The sequence below is a fragment of the Engystomops pustulosus genome, chromosome 11 (genome assembly GCF_040894005.1).
Source record: "Engystomops pustulosus chromosome 11, aEngPut4.maternal, whole genome shotgun sequence".
Taxonomy (NCBI): Eukaryota; Metazoa; Chordata; class Amphibia; order Anura; family Leptodactylidae; genus Engystomops; species Engystomops pustulosus.
This window is the reverse complement of record NC_092421.1, coordinates 62,710,950-62,732,920: the sequence shown is the minus strand read 5'-3', so window position 1 is coordinate 62,732,920 and position 21,971 is coordinate 62,710,950. Positions and strand designations below refer to the sequence as shown.

Genomic DNA, 21,971 nt, shown 5'->3' with positions numbered 1-21,971 from the left:
TATATAACAGTACACATTGTACAGCATAGTGTATATAATAGTACACATTGTACAGCATAGTATATATAACAGTGCACATTGTACAGCATAGTGTATATAACAGTGCACATTGTACAGCATAGTGTATATAACAGTGCACATTGTACAGCATAGTATATATAACAGTGCACATTGTACAGCATAGTGTATATAACAGTGCACATTGTACAGCATAGTATATATAACAGTGCACATTGTACAGCATAGTATATATAACAGTGCACATTGTACAGCATAGTGTATATAACAGTACACATTGTACAGAATAGTGTATATAACAGTGCACATTGTACAGCATAGTGTATATAACAGTGCACATTGTACAGCATAGTGTATATAACAGTGCACATTGTACAGCATAGTGTATATAATAGTACACATTGTACAGCATAGTATATATAACAGTGCACATTGTACAGCATAGTATATATAACAGTGCACATTGTACAGCATAGTGTATATAACAGTACACATTGTACAGAATAGTGTATATAACAGTACACATTGTACAGCATAGTGTATATAATAGTACACATTGTACAGCATAGTATATATAACAGTGCACATTGTACAGCATAGTGTATATAACAGTGCACATTGTACAGCATAGTATATATAACAGTGCACATTGTACAGCATAGTATATATAACAGTGCACATCTTCTAAAGTATACAGCATGAATCAGCAGCTCAGATAAGAAATGTCAGGGAGATGGAGGGGATAGCAGAACAACAGGACTAGGGACCTCTCATCTCTAATTCCTGCCGTGTACTTCCCCCATGTGGTCAGCAGCTACTAGGACAGATGTGTGTATAGAGGTATATATGGCGCATAAATGTGTGTTAGAGTATAAAAATATGTATATTTTCTGGGGGTAGGGGGGGGGGGGCATTCAGACGTCTGCTATGGGGCCCTGCCACTGATGTTTAGAATGTTTCCCCTCTGAATTTTCTGCAATTTCCATAAAATTCTCATCTAGAAATCCAGTGTCCACTTGGGCAAAAGGCCAAGTAAAGTTTAGTCATCAGACACAAAGTAAGGTAAACAGCTTCATCCCCAATAGAGCGAGCCTTGTGCAAGGGTCAGTGTAATGTGTGTAGGCAGGGGGCAGGGGGCAGTACACCGGCTCGGCTGTATAAAGCCGTCTCCCCCCAGCGCTCATCCTCTTCAGTGTCATATCTGGCCAGCAGCATGGGGACATCAGCTCTCGCACTGTGCCTGCTCCTCAGCTTCATCCATGGAGGAGAATTTACAGTATCCGACCCGTAAGTAAAACCTCTTTTATCTTATTCTCTATTATTGAATATGCAATTTCTATTATTTTCTGCTCCTTGTAGCATCAATATACTCATATATATATAATCATTGTAGTTTTTATTTTTATGTAGTTTGTGAACTAATTCCATAGTAGATTGTGCTTGAAAGGCGACCTGTTTTTCTCCTCTTTGTGAATAACGTGACAACTTTACGGCAGCATTGGGCCACATCTATCATTTTCTACCGCAGAGACGCAACATTTTTAAATGGAATTTTTTTCAAATGCTTTTTATCGAGTACAGGCAGTCCCCGGGTTACGTACAAGATAGAGTCTGTAGGTTTGTTCTTAAGTTGACTTTGGAGTTACAATTATAAAATATACAGTTCCGACTTACATACAAAGTCAACTTAAGAACAAACCTACAGAACCTAAGTCGGAACTGTATATTTTATAACTGTAATTCCAAACAAATGTTTTTTGGTCTCTGTGACAATCGGAAATGTAAAACTTTTGGGTTGTCATAAGAACCAGGATTAACAATAAATCTTAATCCCAGAAACCATTGATAACTGTTAAAGATGTAAAGTACAGAAAATTACCTACATTTAGAGGTCTGTTTGTAACTAGGGGTCTTCTGTAAGTCAAATATTCTTAAGTAGGGGACCGTCTGTACTGTAACAATTAAAAGAAAATTGTGAAGATGGACTTTTCCTTTAAGATGTGGAAATCGTAAGTAAATGACTTATGTGGCTAACACATGTTACTACATTCCTGTGGTCAGATAGCGGCACTACGTCACATGACACCTAATAGGACACCAATATTAAAAGAACACTCCAGTCAAAGCTTATTTATTGAAAACTACATGATGCAGGGTCTGGAGGGAGGAGCAAGACTCCTTTTCATTGTATTCCTAGCAGCTTACTAGGACCTGGAGTCCTGCTCCTCCCCCCAGGTCCTGCACAAGGTATAATTCAATGAATCAGCTGTGCCTGGATTGTTCCTTTAACCTTGTTCCTATCACCACCTCTCTGTGATTGATTGATCTTGCACCTTAGCTACTCTCGGGACTTTTGTTTCTGAACCATTGACCCTGACCCTGCCTCTTTACCTTCTTTGAACCTGAGTTTGTGACCTTTTGCTTGGCTTTGTTTGACTGCGCTTTTCAATTGGGTTCAGCGATGCTTCTACAATATGTGACAACAAGTAAAATATAAATGGCATTAAGACAAAATGTTATTGGGTAAGATTAACTACGTCTTCAGGTCACACTGGGGCAAATTTACTAAGGGGCATGCGGCAGTTTTCTGGTGGACTTTTCACGTTCTTTTTTGCGCAAACTACTTGCACAGGTATTTAAGAAGTGTCCGGACCACATTTGTGTGACGTGCGGCTGCATTATTCTTCATGCGACACAAATTTGGGGGCATTCCGGTGCTCGGTCAGACCGTGCGCCAGATTTAACATGCAAGGTCCGGCAGAATTGTGTTGCACGGCCCATGTTATAGGTGTGCCAAAACAAAATTGGTGCACTCTGTCTGAGCAGTGAAGGGAGGGCTAGATTCATAAAGAACGGGTGCCATAAATCCTGAATCTGGCGCCACCCGCACACTACACAGGCAACTGCACATAGTACACACTGCACTGTTGTTAGTAAGCGTGTCCAATTATGTCATGTGACCTAACAACCCCTTTACATCTCTGCCAATAAATGTTGTTTATCATCCACTCTGGAATGATTTGGAATTGTCTCCGAACTTTCTTGCCTGGTGAAAATAAATCATATGCATCCTGACAGGTCTAAATGATCAAAAACAATGAAGTGTGCCGGGGGCACCATGGGGGGGTTCTCCATGACTCTGGTGCCCCCTGCACTGCTCGGGAAGTGTGGGCGAATGTATATGACTTAACACAAGTGAGTTGGAGAAAGATGAAACCTGGATGGCCCCTGGGAAAGAGGCCCTTGCTGGGCAATGCCTCATTGATGTAGCTCCAGGGACCTCTGAGCGTCAATGTAAGGCTGGTGGCATACGGCCGCGGTCTAACCCTGCGTTGGCGGATTTCGACCACAGTGCTCAGGACGGGACTCCTTGCATCATAGAGATATTTAATGGATGGAATCCCATCCTCCCTGTGAAACAGCAGCACCGAACTGTCATCATGATTATACTGTTTTGCCGGTAAGAAGGGACCCCGTGCATCATAGTGATATATGTCCCGCCCTCTGTTCTGTGGTCAGTCCGTAAAATTCATACAGCCCCCTGTTCCTTTTTTCACGGACCGACAACAGTTCTGTACAACTGGCCCAAACATGCATGCACATATCTAAATGAGCCATGGTCCAGGACACTGACAGGGACCAGAAACAGTCAGAGACAAAGCATAGGCAGCTGGTAACTTTTAGATAGCTCTGCTCTACTGTGGGGGATTTATCATGACTGGGCGCATCGTGTGCCAGTTATGATGTGCACCCCGCTGGCACATGATGCACCCAGTTCCTTGATATATGGGGCACATAATCACTGAGTGCTTCAACAAATGGCGCAAGTTGTGGTAAATGGACCAGGGTAGGAAAGCCCTCATCGATCACTCGCAGCCAAACTGACATGTGGGAGGCATGGGGGGGGGGATGTTGTAATTTTTTAGGACTTGTATACAAAAAAAAAAAACTAGTTACAGAGCATTATAAATCCCCCTAATGCAGTGATGGCAAACCTTTTAGACGCCGAGTGCCCGAACTACAACCAAAACCCACGTATTTTTCACAATGTGCCAGTGCTACAATTAAAGTGGTAACTTATTACTCCCTGCTCTTTCACAGGTTTAAATTGAATAGTCACCTGAGGACACCAATACAGTAGAAAGAAGGAGAAGAAGTTTGCATTATCATTGTAGCTTCCTTCTGGGGTCCTGGGCTGCCTCGGACTGCAAGAGGCCACTGAGTCCTGTCTGGCATAAGCTGTCCTGGAGTGATGGCAAGGGTGCCCATATAGAGGGCTCTGAGTGCCACCTCTGGCACCCGTGCCATAGGTTCACAACCACTGCCCTAATGTGTTCTGTTCACAAAGGACTTTGTTTTGGTTTTATAAGCTCTGTGCATTTGCCAAGATATGTAACTGCCAAGAACTGTGCCCTCCGGGGGAGACATTTTTTACCGGCAAACCAGTTGTCATACTATCTGTTATTACTACTCATATACTACTAGCCACGCTAAAAAAAATTGACAAACCGTACAGAATGTGTTCCATAAGCAGGACCAGTGATGATAAAAAGTGACATCATGGTGTACATTAACCATGTCAGGCGGTGTGTACCAGGTCACAGTGTCCCCACAATGGGGCAGATTTACTTACCCGGTCCATTCACAATCCAGCGGCGCGTTCTCTGTGGAGGATTCGGGTCTTACGGTGATCCACTAAGGTAGTTCCCCCGATGTCCACCAGGTGTCGCTGCTGCGCTGAATTCCGTCAGAGTGCACTGAAGTTCTCCAAGCCAGGCCGGGTGCAGGTAAGTTCGTGTCAAGTGACACATTTTTTTTTTTAAATATGGCGGTTTGTCCGAATCCGACGGGTTTTCCGACGGCCACGCCCCCCAATTTCTGTCGTGTGCATGCCGGTACCGATGCGCCACAATCCGATCGCGTGCACCAAAATCCCGGGGCAATTCAGGGAAAATCCTCACAAAATGGTAAAATTTGGGTAAAGCGACGTAAAAACGTGATTTGGGCCCTTAGTAAATGACCCCCAATGTCTTCATTTCTCTTGTGTCCTCACACACCAATGAAAAAAATTCCCAGTTCCAACAACTAGAATCACACCTTACAGTCCTCTCCTAGCTGGAAGTACGGTAACGTGTTGTATCACTTCAGTGTGCCATAAAGAGAGTCTGAGCTCTGGAGGCCCACCCCCACTACACTTTGTGACAAGAAAGGTGTGTGACCCCCAATAATAGCCCCTACTGGATTACTTCCCAATGTTTGCAGTTCCCTTTCACAGAGACATTTGAAACCCTTCCCTGATCCTCTCTGGAGCGTCCATGCTCCATCCACATAACATAACGGGTCTGTTTGAACTTCTAAGGGCACGCTACTGGCACTTGGGAAGCATGAAGACTCTCTTTTACAATCAATCCTCATCATATCCTTCTGATAACCCTAATATTAGTATTTTCTATCATCAGGAAATATATGTTGTTGGTTCCTTCAGTGTTGAAGGCCAATAATGATCAGAAGTTCTGCCTGCAGTTGTCCCATCTCAATGAGTCTGTCAATGTCACCGTGGACCTGGAGACCAGTGCCCAGCACATAACATTACTGGAGAAACAAGTCACAGGACCAGAAGACGATGGCTGCGTCACTTTTAAAGTAAGTACAGTGGTTCCCAGTCATTAGGTTGGACAAGATATGCCATCATAAAGTATAGTTAACTAATCACCTTCAACATCACATTCAACACCATGCAATGCAAATGCTATGAAAATCACTCCACATTCAGACAAGTATTGTGAGTGGATTCCATTGCTGTAGGTTGCATCAGAAATGATCATAGCATCAGTGTGTATAAGATTGGAAAAGACGCAGGTCCATCAAGTCCAACCTATAAGAATCAAGTACAACCTCTAAGCGCTGTTCTCCTTCATGACGGAAGGATTGAGTGTTATTGCAGTAAAGAGACATTACGTTGCCTGAGATGAATCACTTTTAGAGGCTGGAGGGGAAGAATGACTTCAAACAGCCCATATCTTGCGCAATGTAGCATTTATAGAACCGTAGCATCATGATTCTGGTGTCATTACAAAGATGATAATTTAATCTTCCAAATCACATAATTTTTTTCTTGTCATGGGCAGCCAAAGACATAGTAGGGAACTGGAACTTCATCAAACAATGGGGCCATTATATTAAGACTGGCGGCTTGGACGCAAGTTTTAATAATCGGCACACCCAACTTTACTGAAAGTTGATGGAAACCAGGTCCAGTCTGACAGCTATAATCTGTGCCAGTTATTTTGGTGCAGGTAAAAGAAAATTTTACTGGTGAAGACATTCCCGCCCTGAACAACCAAGCAGGTGACGCAGTCACAAATCCATGTCATGCGCCAGGAATTGTGACTTTTGCATGCCAAAAATCTGACAGCCGTTTTTGCGACTTTTTAGGCGCAAATCTGCACTGGTCCAGGGCAGGTGCAAAGGAAGTTTTTTTTTTAATGGAAATTGGAATTATTTTAACTCCCCGTATCTCTGGTCTTATGCCAGCAATAAGTACAATCCAGATGTACTTATCCTGTACTATAGAGCCCAAGATAGGGGTGTCTGAACCGATCCCCCCCCCCCCCCCCCCAGTGATGGAAAGATGGCTTCTTCTACCTATATAGATAGTTCTGGGACATGTCATATTTTAAGATGTATCTAAGGTTCTTTGTTAATTCTTAACTTATAATATAGTAAAATGTTTAATTACCTTTCAGGCACCTGTTTCTGACCATGCAAGTGTGGGACACATCACTCTATATGTTGAAGGGGACACATTACTGTTTACGCACAGAAGAAGTGTCCTTATCAGACCTACAGATAACATAGTGTTTATCCAATCTGACAAACCCATCTACAAACCTGGGCAGAAAGGTGAGAGCTCTTTACTTGTGAATTGGCATTTTTAATTTGTCACTGAGAGAGACATTGCCCATTTCCAGTCATATTTGGACAACCCCCCACCCTTCTTTTTTCACTGCCATCCTCTGTGCATTAAGTTGTAAGGGCTCCAATGCCAAACACTAATTGCTTGGAAACTTCTCCAAACTCTGTAAATTTCAACAGATACTTGGTTCCTGCCGCTCCGGTGATTGAAAAAAAATGGAAAGATAAGGAACGACGGAATAGCGCACATAGGGGCACGTGTAACATAGTTTTTTCTTTCTCTGGAGAATTTTAGAGACTTTTGGCGGCTAGTTTTTGCACCTCATGTATGATCCTGTCTTTTTACTTGTGAAACATGTTCAGTTTTTCCTATCCTGGCAGGCGCAAATTTTGGCTTCTTTTTGAGACTTTTTGTTGCAAATGTCTCAAATCCACGTGGACACAAGCCACGTGAGGGGGTTATATACAGGAGAGGATACAAGCCACATGAGGGGGTTATATACAGGAGAGGATACAAGCCATGTGAGGGGGTTATATACAGGAGAGGATACAAGCCACGTGAGGGGGTTATATACAGGAGAGGATACAAGCCACATGAGGGGGTTATATACAGGAGAGGATACAAGCCATGTGAGGGGGTTATATACAGGAGAGGATACAAGCCTTATGAGGGGGTTATATACAGGAGAGGATACAAGCCATGTGAGGGGGTTATATACAGGAGAGGACACTACTGTTAATTTTGGATTTAACATGTTGCATTTTTTAATGCATTTTGAAACCTATAACAACAGCTGAGGAGAGGTGATTTTCCTAATTACATTACTGTTAACATTTGAATGGACAAAACGCATAGTAAACGCAATGTTAACATGGCGTTTATATTGCGTTTTGTAAACACAAATGTTAACAGTAATGAAATAAGGCAAATCACCTCTCCTCAGCTGTTGTAATTAGTTTGAAAATGCATTAAAAACGCAATTAAACCGCTACGTTTGACCTCACCTTTAGAAGTTTCCAATTTAAAAAAAAAATGCACAAATTTAAGGATTTTGACAAAAGAGGTTACTGTGCAAAATGTTAAACAGTTAAAGCATGTGAAATAATTCCAATTTACATGTTAAAATCAGGTCCATGAAAAAAAACCCCTTCCTTTGTACCTGCCCAGGACCAGGTGCGGAATTGCGCCAAAAATGGCTCAAAAATGGGGCAAAAATGGTGCAAAAACGGCAAAATGTCGCACGGAACATCTGGAAAACAATGATAAAGGTGCAGACAAGGCGTAATTGAAACAGAACAGAGTTAAAAGTCGCAAAAATGGTGCAAAAAAAATGGTGCAAAAACGTCAAAAGTCGCTAAAATTTGACAAGCAGATACAATGATACATGTGCCCCATAGAGTACTATTGTTATAGTATAAAATGATGATATTCAAAATAAAGGATTGGTAAGAGGCTCACCAAATCTGGTTGTGCTAAGTTAGGCACAACGCTATTGTCGCTTCTTAGGGTCTGGTGAGGACATCTTTAGGTGCTGCCTTAAGAGACGCGGTTGCCAGGATGGTGTGGATTGAAATCTTTTGCAGTTCGTAGGGGACCGTCAGGGAGGGCGCACACAGTAAATCTTTAAGATTGGGGGAAACGTTTATTTAATATCTCGGGTCACAGCGCGTTTCGGAGTCATATAAACTCCTTTATCAAGTGAAATGAGACTGCAGCGTGGGAGATGTTGTCATGTCCCAGAGCTCCGAAACATGACTACATTTCCCACGCTGTAGTATAATTTCACTTGATAAAGGAGTTTATATGACTCCGAAACGCCCTGTGACCCGAGATATTAAATGTGCAACATCCCCCACCGGGGCCTAGCCCTTGAGGTTAGGCCTGGAGACAGTCGGGGCCCGCGGTACCGGAGTGGCTGGCGGTTGCGGCCTAAGCACGCTATTGTCACGGTGCTTGGTACGGGGGAACCGGAGGGCTGTCCTACAGCCTGGCAGGTCTCCAGCAGGGTGGTGTTGGCAAGAAATGAAGAGGGAGAGGCTGCTATAGCGGATCTCCCTGGGGCAACCCCTTAATGTCCCGAGTGTGAGTCTCTGGGTGATGGACAGGGTGCCGGTGATGAAGGCAGCCGTATTAGCAGGGACCAGACGGAGACAGAAGTTGAAGAAAACAACTTACAGTTCTTTATTTGAACCGACAGGAACCGCAGCAACGTGCCTTTAACAGGTAGATGGAGTGCTGAGATGCTTTTGGAGGGAGCCTCAGGAGATAGTTCACCAGCCTGGATGTAGAGGGCAGGCTGGGAGGTAGCTGTGTCCTGGTAGGAAGCTTCAGCTTGTCCTGTAGGGCTTCAGGTATCACCTTTAAAGGTAAGATGATACCCCTTTCCTCACTATACTAACTCTAGTCTTCTTGCTCCACTCTTCAGAGGCAGGGGCTAGGCTCTTCCTGCTCTGGTATGGGCTAGACAGAGATTGCTCACTCACTCACTGAATCTCTAGGATTCTCCTACACTAGAATCTCTTGAGAGAGACTTCTCTCAGATCTGAGACCCTAGAAAGACATACTAGAATAATCTCCAGAACATTCCTGGCCAGGGGTTTTTATTACTTCCCTTTGGTCAGGTGGTGGCTGCTCCTCCAATCACATCTCAGCTTACAGAGGACAGGATGTAACACAAGACATTGGATGATAGAATCTTACATCATGCACAGATTAACTTCTGCCTTGCCAGGCAGGACTCACCACTGCAATATCCCCTATGTCCTATAAGGACCATGTAGTGTGATGTGATTACATGCAGGTGGGACGTATTCGCAAACACTCCCTCGCCATTGCATCGGCGAGGGTGTTGCAAATGTTTAACCCAATCTTAACGACGTGAAGCTTCCGATTTACTGTGTGCGCCCTCCCTGACAGTCCCCTACTCGCTCCTGTGATTGGGTTGTGCTATGACTTGCCATTGGAGAATGGGTCAATGCTGTATCCACTGGTCTCAGCAGTAACTTTTTATACAAAAAAAAGGAAAATAGATGCTGTTCTACCATCCACTGTAAGAAAAAAGAAAAAAAAAGAAAGAAAAAACTTCATGTTTATCCATTTGTGGTCAATAAGCAATTTCCCCACACAATGGGCCAATTGGCATCAACCAATTACTAAAAAAACCTTATAAAACAGAATGGTGGCTGTGGAAAACCTTCCGTATGATCTGTAGAATATTAATGATTGCTTTAGATACGACAATGTAAAGTTGGACTTTCTCCCTGAGACAGAAACCAGGCATTTTTGCTACTTTCTTCTTTGCCCGGAATTGCTGTAGATTTTTGATAGCAATTCTCAACCTGCATCCAAATTAACCCACCCAACAAAAATACAATCATTAAAAACTATGGTTAAAAAGCATTGCCCTTATTCCTAAATGGTTCTTTTCCATGGCTGCAATGTTAATAAATCAGTTTGTAAATTTATATGCAAATCATCTGATGCAAGTCCAATGAGTCCAAAGGGTGGTTACTGCATTGCCCCGCCTCCTTGTTCCTGATTGACAGGTCTAACTGCTAGGATATTCTGTTATGTGGAAAGTTTAGGGAGCGCTCTGTTACATCATTGTTCACTTCATGTCTTGAGACCAGAGAGATGTCATCTAAGGTCCTGTTACATTCACAACATCTACTCCTTGTATGTATCTGATCACATGAAATCACAGCATGCCTCCACAGACTTCTACGTCTCCCCATTCTCCTAAAAGGCATGCCGAGATTTTATGGGATCAGATACATACATGGAATAGATGTTGCAAATGTAACTGGGTAAAGGACCTGAGATGACAACACCCTTGTCACATGATGTGCTGAAAAGAGGCGTGGGGAGGAGTAGATGGGGGGGGCAGTCGTGCATGACATGTGCCCTCTGATACAAGGTATCAAAAGTTAAAGTTGATTTATGGAGATGTGAGAAAAACAATTTTTAGCAAAAAGAAGGTGTCAGATAGTTACTAGGGCTCTACTTGTCACTCGCTGTATTTTTGAAAATGTTGGTAAAAATTCCCATTAAAATTATAATTGCCGTAAACGTCTAATAAATGTAACAAATTGAATTTAAATAAAATTTTTTACTGTTTAACTATTACTATTACATCTAAACAATGGGAGGAGAAAAGAGAAATTTAGCAAATGTCCTTGTCCTCGAGGAGATACAGATAACGAGACTGATAAATAACAGTTTAACGGGAAATTACTCCAAGCCGCACTATTGATTTTATTGTATAACATTGAAATAAGCAAAGTTGTGTTTGTGGACCATGTAACACCCTTCCCGGTATACAGTGCCCCTGTATGTACTCTAACCTCCTCATTATACTGTGCCCTGTATGTACTCTACCCTCCCCATTATACTGTGCCCCTGTATGTACTCTACCCTCCCCATTATACTGTGCCCCTGTATGTACTCTACCCTCCCCATTATACTGTGCCCTGTATGTACTCTACCCTCCCCATTATACTGTGCCCCTGTATGTACTCTACCCTCCACATTATACTGTGCCCCTGTATGTACTGTACCCTCCCCATTATACTGTGCCCCTGTATGTACTCTACCCTCCCCATTATACTGTGTCCCTGTATGTACTCTACCCTCCCCATTATACTGTGCCCTGTATGTACTCTACCCTCCCCATTATACTGTGCCCCTGTATGTACTCTACCATCCCCATTATACTGTGCCCTGTATGTACTCTACCCTCCCCATTATACTGTGCCCCTGTATGTACTCTACCCTCCACATTATACTGTGCCCCTGTATGTACTCTACCCTCCCCATTATACTGTGCCCCTGTATGTACTCTACCCTCCACATTATACTGTGCCCCTGTAAGTACTCTACCCTCCCCATTATACTGTGCCCCTGTATGTACTCTACCCTCCCCATTATACTGTGCCCCTGTATGTACTCTACCCTCCCCATTATACTGTGCCCCTGTATGTACTCTACCCTCCACATTATACTGTGCCCCTGTAAGTACTCTACCCTCCCCATTATACTGTGCCCTGTATGTACTCTACCATCCCCATTATACTGTGCCCTGTATGTACTCTACCCTCCCCATTATACTGTGCCCCTGTATGTACTCTACCCTCCCCATTATACTGTGCCCCTGTATGTACTCTACCCTCCCCATTATACTGTGCCCCTGTATGTACTGTACCCTCCCCATTATACTGTGCCCCTGTATGTACTCTACCCTCCCCATTATACTGTGCCCCTGTATGTACTGTACCCTCCCCATTATACTGTGCCCCTGTATGTACTCTACCCTCCCCATTACACTGTGCCCCTGTATGTACTCTACCCTCCCCATTATACTGTGCCCTGTATGTACTCTACCCTCCCCATTATACTGTGCCCCTGTATGTACTGTACCCTCCCCATTATACTGTGCCCCTGTATGTACTCTACCCTCCACATTATACTGTGCCCCTGTAAGTACTCTACCCTCCCCATTATACTGTGCCCTGTATGTACTCTACCATCCCCATTATACTGTGCCCTGTATGTACTCTACCCTCCCCATTATACTGTGCCCCTGTATGTACTCTACCCTCCCCATTATACTGTGCCCCTGTATGTACTCTACCCTCCCCATTATACTGTGCCCCTGTATGTACTCTACCCTCCCCATTATACTGTGCCCCTGTATGTACTCTACCATCCCCATTATACTGTGCCCCTGTATGTACTCTACCCTCCCCATTATACTGTGCCCTGTATGTACTCTACCCTCCCCATTATACTGTGTCCCTGTATGTATTCTACCCTCCTCATTATACTGTGCCCTGTATGTACTCTACCATCCCCATTATACTGTGCCCTGTATGTACTCTACCCTCCCCATTATACTGTGCCCCTGTATGTACTGTACCCTCCCCATTATACTGTGCCCCTGTATGTACTCTACCCTCCCCATTACACTGTGCCCCTGTATGTACTCTACCCTCCCCATTATACTGTGCCCTGTATGTACTCTACCCTCCCCATTATACTGTGCCCCTGTATGTACTGTACCCTCCCCATTATACTGTGCCCCTGTATGTACTCTACCCTCCCCATTATACTGTGCCCCTGTATGTACTCTACCCTCCCCATTATACTGTGCCCCTGTATGTACTCTACCATCCCCATTATACTGTGCCCCTGTATGTACTCTACCCTCCCCATTATACTGTGCCCTGTATGTACTCTACCCTCCCCATTATACTGTGTCCCTGTATGTATTCTACCCTCCTCATTATACTGTGCCCTGTATGTACTCTACCATCCCCATTATACTGTGCCCTGTATGTACTCTACCCTCCCCATTATACTGTGCCCCTGTATGTACTGTACCCTCCCCATTATACTGTGCCCCTGTATGTACTCTACCCTCCCCATTACACTGTGCCCCTGTATGTACTCTACCCTCCCCATTATACTGTGCCCTGTATGTACTCTACCCTCCCCATTATACTGTGCCCCTGTATGTACTGTACCCTCCCCATTATACTGTGCCCCTGTATGTACTCTACCCTCCCCATTATACTGTGCCCCTGTATGTACTGTACCCTCCCCATTATACTGTGCCCCTGTATGTACTCTACCCTCCCCATTATACTGTGCCCCTGTATGTACTCTACCCTCCCCATTATACTGTGCCCTGTATGTACTCTACCCTCCCCATTATACTGTGCCCTGTATGTATTCTACCCTCCCCATTATACTGTGCCCCTGTATGTACTCTACCATCCCCATTATACTGTGCCCCTGTATGTACTCTACCCTCCCCATTATACTGTGCCCCTGTATGTTCTCTACCCTCCCCATTATACTGTGCCCTGTATATACTCTACCCTCCCCATTATACTGTGCCCTGTATGTACTCTACCCTCCCCATTATACTGTGCCCCTGTATGTACTCTACACTCCACATTATACTGTGCCCCTGTAAGTACTCTACCCTCCCCATTATACTGTGCCCTGTATGTACTCTACCATCCCCATTATACTGTGCCCTGTATGTACTCTACCCTCCCCATTATACTGTGCCCTGTATTTATTCTACCCTCCCCATTATACTGTGCCCCTGTATGTACTCTACCATCCCCATTATACTGTGCCCCTGTATGTACTCTACCCTCCCCATTATACTGTGCCCTGTATGTACTCTACCCTCCCCATTATACTGTGTCCCTGTATGTACTCTACCCTCCCCATTATACTGTGCCCCTGTATGTACTCTACCCTCCCCATTATACTGTGCCCTGTATGTACTCTACCCTCCCCATTATACTGTGCCCTGTATGTACTCTACCCTCCCCATTATACTGTGTCCCTGTATGTACTCTACACTCCCCATTATACTGTGCCCTGTATGTACTCTACCCTCCTCATTATACTGTGCCCTGTATGTACTCTACCCTCCCCATTATACTGTGCCCTGTATGTATTCTACCCTCCCCATTATACTGTGCCCCTGTATGTACTCTACCCTCCCCATTATACTGTGCCCTGTATGTACTCTACCCTCCCCATTATACTGTGCCCCTGTATGTACTCTACCCTCCCCATTATACTGTGACCTTTATGTACTCTACCCTCCCCATTATAATGTGTCCCTGTATGTATTCTACCCTCCACATTATACTGTGCCCTGTATGTACTCTACCCTCCCCATTATACTGTGCCCTGTATGTACTCGACCCTTCCCATTATACTGTGCCCCTGTATGTACTGTACCCTCCCCATTATACTGTGCCCCTGTATGTACTCTACCCTCCCCATTATACTGTGCCCCTGTATGTACTCTACTCTCCCCATTATACTGTGCCCTGTATGTACTCTACCCTCCCCATTATACTGTGCCCCTGTATGTACTCTACCCTCCCCATTATACTGTGCCCCTGTATGTACTCTACCCTCCCCATTACACTGTGTCCCTGTATGTACTCTACCCTCCACATTATACTGTGCCCCTGTATGTACTCTACTCTCCCCATTATCCTGTGCCCTGTATGTACTCTACCCTCCCCATTATACTGTGCCCTGTATGTACTCTACCCTCCCCATTATACTGTGCCCCTGTATGTACTCTACTCTCCCCATTATACTGTGTCCCTGTATGTACTCTACCCTCCCCATTATACTGTGTCCCTGTATGTACTCTACCCTCCCCATTATACTGTGCCCCTGTATGTACTCTACCCTCCCCATTATACTGTGCCCCTCTATGTACTCTACCCTCCCCATTATACTGTGCCCTGTATGTACTCTACCCTCCCCATTATACTGTGTCCCTGTATGTACTCTACCCTCCCCATTATACTGTGCCCTGTATGTACTCTACCCTCCCCATTATACTGTGTCCCTGTATGTACTCTACCCTCCCCATTATACTGTGCCCTGTATGTACTCTACCCTCCCCATTATGCTGTGCCCCTGTATGTACTCTACCCTCCCCATTATACTGTGCCCCTGTATGTACTGTACCCTCCCCATTATACTGTGCCCCTGTATGTACTCTACCCTCCCCATTATACTGTGCCCCTGTATGTACTGTACCCTCCCCATTATACTGTGCCCCTGAATGTACTCTACCCTCTCCATTATACTGTGCCCCTGTATGTACTGTACCCTCCCCATTATACTGGGCCCCTCAATGTACTCTACCCTCCCCATTATACTGTGCCCCTGTATGTACTCTACCATCCCCATAATACTGTGCCCCTGTATGTACTCTACCCTCCCCATTACACTGTGTCCCTGTATGTACTCTACCCTCCACATTATACTGTGCCCCTGTATGTACTCTACTCTCCCCATTATACTGTGCCCTGTATGTACTCTACCCTCCCCATTATACTGTGCCCCTGTATGTACTCTACCCTCCCCATTATACTGTGCCCTGTATGTACTCTACCCTCCCCATTATACTGTGCCCCTGTATGTACTCTACCCTCCCCATTATACTGTGCCCTGTATGTACTCTACCCTCCCCATTATACTGTGCCCCTGTATGTACTCTACCCTCCCCATTATAGTGTGCCCCTGTATGTACTCTACCCTCCACATTATACTGTGCCCCTGTAAGTACTCTACCCTCCCCATTATACTGTGCCCCTGTATGTACTGTACCCTCCCCATTATACTGTGCCCCTGTATGTACTCTACCCTCCCCATTATACTGTGCCCCTGTATGTACTCTACCCTCCCCATTATACTGTGCCCCTTTATGTACTCTACCCTCCCCATTATACTGTGCCCCTGTATGTACTTTACCCTCCCCATTATACTGTGCCCCTGTATGTACTCTACCCTCCCCATTATACTGTGCCCTGTATGTACTCTACCCTCCCCATTATACTGTGTCCCTGTATGTACTCTACCCTCCCCATTATACTGTGCCCCTGTATGTACTCTACCCTCCCCATTATACTGTGCCCTGTATGTACTCTACCCTCCCCATTATACTGTGCCCTGTATGTACTCTACCCTCCCCATTATACTGTGTCCCTGTATGTACTCTACACTCCCCATTATACTGTGCCCTGTATGTACTCTACCCTCCTCATTATACTGTGCCCTGTATGTACTCTACCCTCCCCATTATACTGTGCCCTGTATGTATTCTACCCTCCCCATTATACTGTGCCCCTGTATGTACTCTACCCTCCCCATTATACTGTGCCCTGTATGTACTCTACCCTCCCCATTATACTGTGCCCCTGTATGTACTCTACCCTCCCCATTATACTGTGACCTTTATGTACTCTACCCTCCCCATTATAATGTGTCCCTGTATGTATTCTACCCTCCACATTATACTGTGCCCTGTATGTACTCTACCCTCCCCATTATACTGTGCCCTGTATGTACTCGACCCTTCCCATTATACTGTGCCCCTGTATGTACTGTACCCTCCCCATTATACTGTGCCCCTGTATGTACTCTACCCTCCCCATTATACTGTGCCCCTGTATGTACTCTACTCTCCCCATTATACTGTGCCCTGTATGTACTCTACCCTCCCCATTATACTGTGCCCCTGTATGTACTCTACCCTCCCCATTATACTGTGCCCCTGTATGTACTCTACCCTCCCCATTACACTGTGTCCCTGTATGTACTCTACCCTCCACATTATACTGTGCCCCTGTATGTACTCTACTCTCCCCATTATCCTGTGCCCTGTATGTACTCTACCCTCCCCATTATACTGTGCCCTGTATGTACTCTACCCTCCCCATTATACTGTGCCCCTGTATGTACTCTACCCTCCCCATTATACTGTGCCCTGTATGTACTCTACCCTCCCCATTATACTGTGTCCCTGTATGTACTCTACACTCCCCATTATACTGTGCCCTGTATGTACTCTACTCTCCTCATTATACTGTGCCCTGTATGTACTCTACCCTCCCCATTATACTGTGCCCTGTATGTATTCTACCCTCCCCATTATACTGTGCCCCTGTATGTACTCTACCCTCCCCATTATACTGTGCCCTGTATGTACTCTACCCTCCCCATTATACTGTGCCCCTGTATGTACTCTACCCTCCCCATTATACTGTGACCTTTATGTACTCTACCCTCCCCATTATAATGTGTCCCTGTATGTATTCTACCCTCCACATTATACTGTGCCCTGTATGTACTCTACCCTCCCCATTATACTGTGCCCTGTATGTACTCGACCCTTCCCATTATACTGTGCCCCTGTATGTACTGTACCCTCCCCATTATACTGTGCCCCTGTATGTACTCTACCCTCCCCATTATACTGTGCCCCTGTATGTACTCTACTCTCCCCATTATACTGTGCCCTGTATGTACTCTACCCTCCCCATTATACTGTGCCCCTGTATGTACTCTACCCTCCCCATTATACTGTGCCCCTGTATGTACTCTACCCTCCCCATTACACTGTGTCCCTGTATGTACTCTACCCTCCACATTATACTGTGCCCCTGTATGTACTCTACTCTCCCCATTATCCTGTGCCCTGTATGTACTCTACCCTCCCCATTATACTGTGCCCTGTATGTACTCTACCCTCCCCATTATACTGTGCCCCTGTATGTACTCTACTCTCCCCATTATACTGTGTCCCTGTATGTACTCTACCCTCCCCATTATGCTGTGCCCCTGTATGTACTCTACCCTCCCCATTATACTGTGCCCCTGTATGTACTGTACCCTCCCCATTATACTGTGCCCCTGTATGTACTCTACCCTCCCCATTATACTGTGCCCCTGTATGTACTGTACCCTCCCCATTATACTGTGCCCCTGAATGTACTCTACCCTCTCCATTATACTGTGCCCCTGTATGTACTGTACCCTCCCCATTATACTGGGCCCCTCAATGTACTCTACCCTCCCCATTATACTGTGCCCCTGTATGTACTCTACCATCCCCATAATACTGTGCCCCTGTATGTACTCTACCCTCCCCATTACACTGTGTCCCTGTATGTACTCTACCCTCCACATTATACTGTGCCCCTGTATGTACTCTACTCTCCCCATTATACTGTGCCCTGTATGTACTCTACCCTCCCCATTATACTGTGCCCCTGTATGTACTCTACCCTCCCCATTATACTGTGCCCTGTATGTACTCTACCCTCCCCATTATACTGTGCCCCTGTATGTACTCTACCCTCCCCATTATACTGTGCCCTGTATGTACTCTACCCTCCCCATTATACTGTGCCCCTGTATGTACTCTACCCTCCCCATTATAGTGTGCCCCTGTATGTACTCTACCCTCCACATTATACTGTGCCCCTGTAAGTACTCTACCCTCCCCATTATACTGTGCCCCTGTATGTACTGTACCCTCCCCATTATACTGTGCCCCTGTATGTACTCTACCCTCCCCATTATACTGTGCCCCTGTATGTACTCTACCCTCCCCATTATACTGTGCCCCTTTATGTACTCTACCCTCCCCATTATACTGTGCCCCTGTATGTACTTTACCCTCCCCATTATACTGTGCCCCTGTATGTACTCTACCCTCCCCATTATACTGTGCCCTGTATGTACTCTACCCTCCCCATTATACTGTGTCCCTGTATGTACTCTACCCTCCCCATTACACGGTGTCCCTGTATGTACTCTACCCTCCCCATTATACTGTGCCCCTGTATGTACTCTACCCTCCCCATTATACTGTGCCCTGTATGTACTCTACCCTCCCCATAATACTGTGTCCCTGTATGTACTCTACCCTCCCCATTATACTGTGCCCCTGTATGTACTCTACCCTCCCCATTATACTGTGCCCCTGTATGTACTCTACCCTCCCCATTATACTGTGCCCCTGTATGTACTCTACCCTCCCCATTACACGGTGTCCCTGTATGTACTCTACCCTCCCCATTATACTGTGCCCTGTATGTACTGTACCCTCCCCATTATACTGTGCCCCTGTATGTACTCTACCCTCCCCATTATACTGTGCCCCTGTATGTACTCTACCCTCCCCATTATACTGTGCCCTGTATGTACTCTACCCTCCCCATTATACTGTCCCCTGGATGTACTCTACCCTCCCCATTATACTGTGTCCCTGTATGTACTCTACCCTCCCCATTATACTGTGCCCCTGTATGTACTCTACCCTCCCCATTATACTGTGCCCCTGTATGTACTCTACCCTCCCCATTATACTGTGCCCCTGTATGTACTCTACCATCCCCATTATACTGTGCCCCTGTATGTACTCTACCCTCCCCATTATACTGTGCCCTGTATGTACTCTACCCTCCCCATTATACTGTGTCCCTGTATGTACTCTACTCTCCCCATTATACTGTGCCCTGTATGTACTCTACCCTCCCCATTATACTGTGCCCTGTATGTACTCTACCCTCCCTATTATACTGTGCCCTGTATGTACTCTACCCTCCCCATTATACTGTGTCCCTGTATGTACTCTACCCTCCCCATTATACTGTGCCCTGTATGTACTCTACCATCCCCATTATACTGTGCCCCTGTATGTACTCTACCATCCCCATTATACTGTGTCCCTGTATGTACTCTACCCTCCCCATTATACTGTGCCCTGTATGTACTCTACCATCCCCATTATACTGTGCCCCTGTATGTACTCTACCCTCCCCATTATACTGTGTCCCTGTATGTACTCTACCCTCCCCATTATACTGTGCCCCTGTATGTACTCTACCCTCCCCATTATACTGTGCCCCTGTATGTACTCTACCCTCCCCATTATACTGTGCCCTGTATGTACTCTACCCTCCCCATTATACTGTGCCCCTGTATGTACTCTACCCTCCCCATTATACTGTGCCCCTGTATGTACTCTACCCTCCACATTATACTGTGCCCCTGTAAGTACTCTACCCTCCCCATTATACTGTGCCCCTGTATGTACTGTACCCTCCCCATTATACTGTGCCCCTGTATGTACTCTACCCTCCCCATTATACTGTGCCCCTGTATGTACTCTACCCTCCCCATTATACTGTGCCCCTTTATGTACTCTACCCTCCCCATTATACTGTGCCCCTGTATGTACTTTACCCTCCCCATTATACTGTGCCCCTGTATGTACTCTACCCTTCCCATTATACTGTGCCCTGTATGTACTCTACCCTCCCCATTATACTGTGTCCCTGTATGTACTCTACCCTCCCCATTACACGGTGTCCCTGTATGTACTCTACCCTCCCCATTATACTGTGCCCCTGTATGTACTCTACCCTCCCCATTATACTGTGCCCTGTATGTACTCTACCCTCCCCATAATACTGTGTCCCTGTATGTACTCTACCCTCCCCATTATACTGTGCCCCTGTATGTACTCTACCCTCCCCATTATACTGTGCCCCTGTATGTACTCTACCCTCCCCATTATACTGTGCCCCTGTATGTACTCTACCCTCCCCATTACACGGTGTCCCTGTATGTACTCTACCCTCCCCATTATACTATGCCCTGTATGTACTCTACCCTCCCCATTATACTGTGTCCCTGTATGTACTCTACCCTCCCCATTATACTGTGCCCCTGTATGTACTCTACCCTCCCCATTATACTGTGCCCCTGTATGTACTGTACCCTCCCCATTATACTGTGCCCCTGTATGTACTCTACCCTCCCCATTATACTGTGCCCCTGTATGTACTGTACCCTCCCCATTATACTGGGCCCCTCAATGTACTCTACCCTCCCCATTATACTGTGCCCCTGTATGTACTCTACCCTCCCCATTACACTGTGTCCCTGTATGTACTCTACCCTCCCCATTATACTGTGCCCCTGTATGTACTCTACTCTCCCCATTATACTGTGCCCTGTATGTACTCTACCCTCCCCATTATACTGTGCCCCTGTATGTACTGTACCCTCCCCATTATACTGTGCCCCTGTATGTACTCTACCCTCCCCATTATACTGTGCCCCTGTATGTACTCTACCCTCCCCATTACACTGTGTCCCTGTATGTACTCTACCCTCCACATTATACTGTGCCCCTGTATGTACTCTACTCTCCCCATTATACTGTGCCCTGTATGTACTCTACCCTCCCCATTATACTGTGCCCCTGTATGTACTCTACCCTCCCCATTATACTGTGCCCTGTATGTACTCTACCCTCCCCATTATACTGTGCCCCTGTATGTACTCTACCCTCCCCATTATACTGTGCCCTGTATGTACTCTACCCTCCCCATTATACTGTGCCCCTGTATGTACTCTACCCTCCCCATTATACTGTGCCCCTGTATGTACTCTACCCTCCACATTATACTGTGCCCTGTATGTACTCTACTCTCCCCATTATACTGTGCCCCTGTATGTACTGTACCCTCCCCATTATACTGTGCCCCTGTATGTACTCTACCCTCCCCATTATACTGTGCCCCTGTATGTACTCTACCCTCCCCATTATACTGTGCCCCTTTATGTACTCTACCCTCCCCATTATACTGTGCCCCTGTATGTACTTTACCCTCCCCATTATACTGTGCCC

At 45.6% G+C, this 21,971-nt stretch overlaps 1 protein-coding gene across 1 annotated transcript in view; it reads left to right on the top strand.

Moving 5' to 3' along the window:
• The first annotated feature begins 1,160 nt into the window (after positions 1 to 1,160).
• The window catches only part of LOC140106773 (alpha-2-macroglobulin-like), a 67,231-nt gene continuing 46,420 nt past the window's right edge, over positions 1,161 to 21,971 (top strand). Inside the window, exons 1-3 of the mRNA XM_072131397.1 lie at positions 1,161 to 1,305; positions 5,478 to 5,661; positions 6,765 to 6,921. Coding sequence (XP_071987498.1) covers positions 1,232 to 1,305; positions 5,478 to 5,661; positions 6,765 to 6,921 — 415 coding nt within the window. The 5' untranslated portion in view covers positions 1,161 to 1,231. The remainder of the gene's footprint in view (positions 1,306 to 5,477; positions 5,662 to 6,764; positions 6,922 to 21,971) is intronic.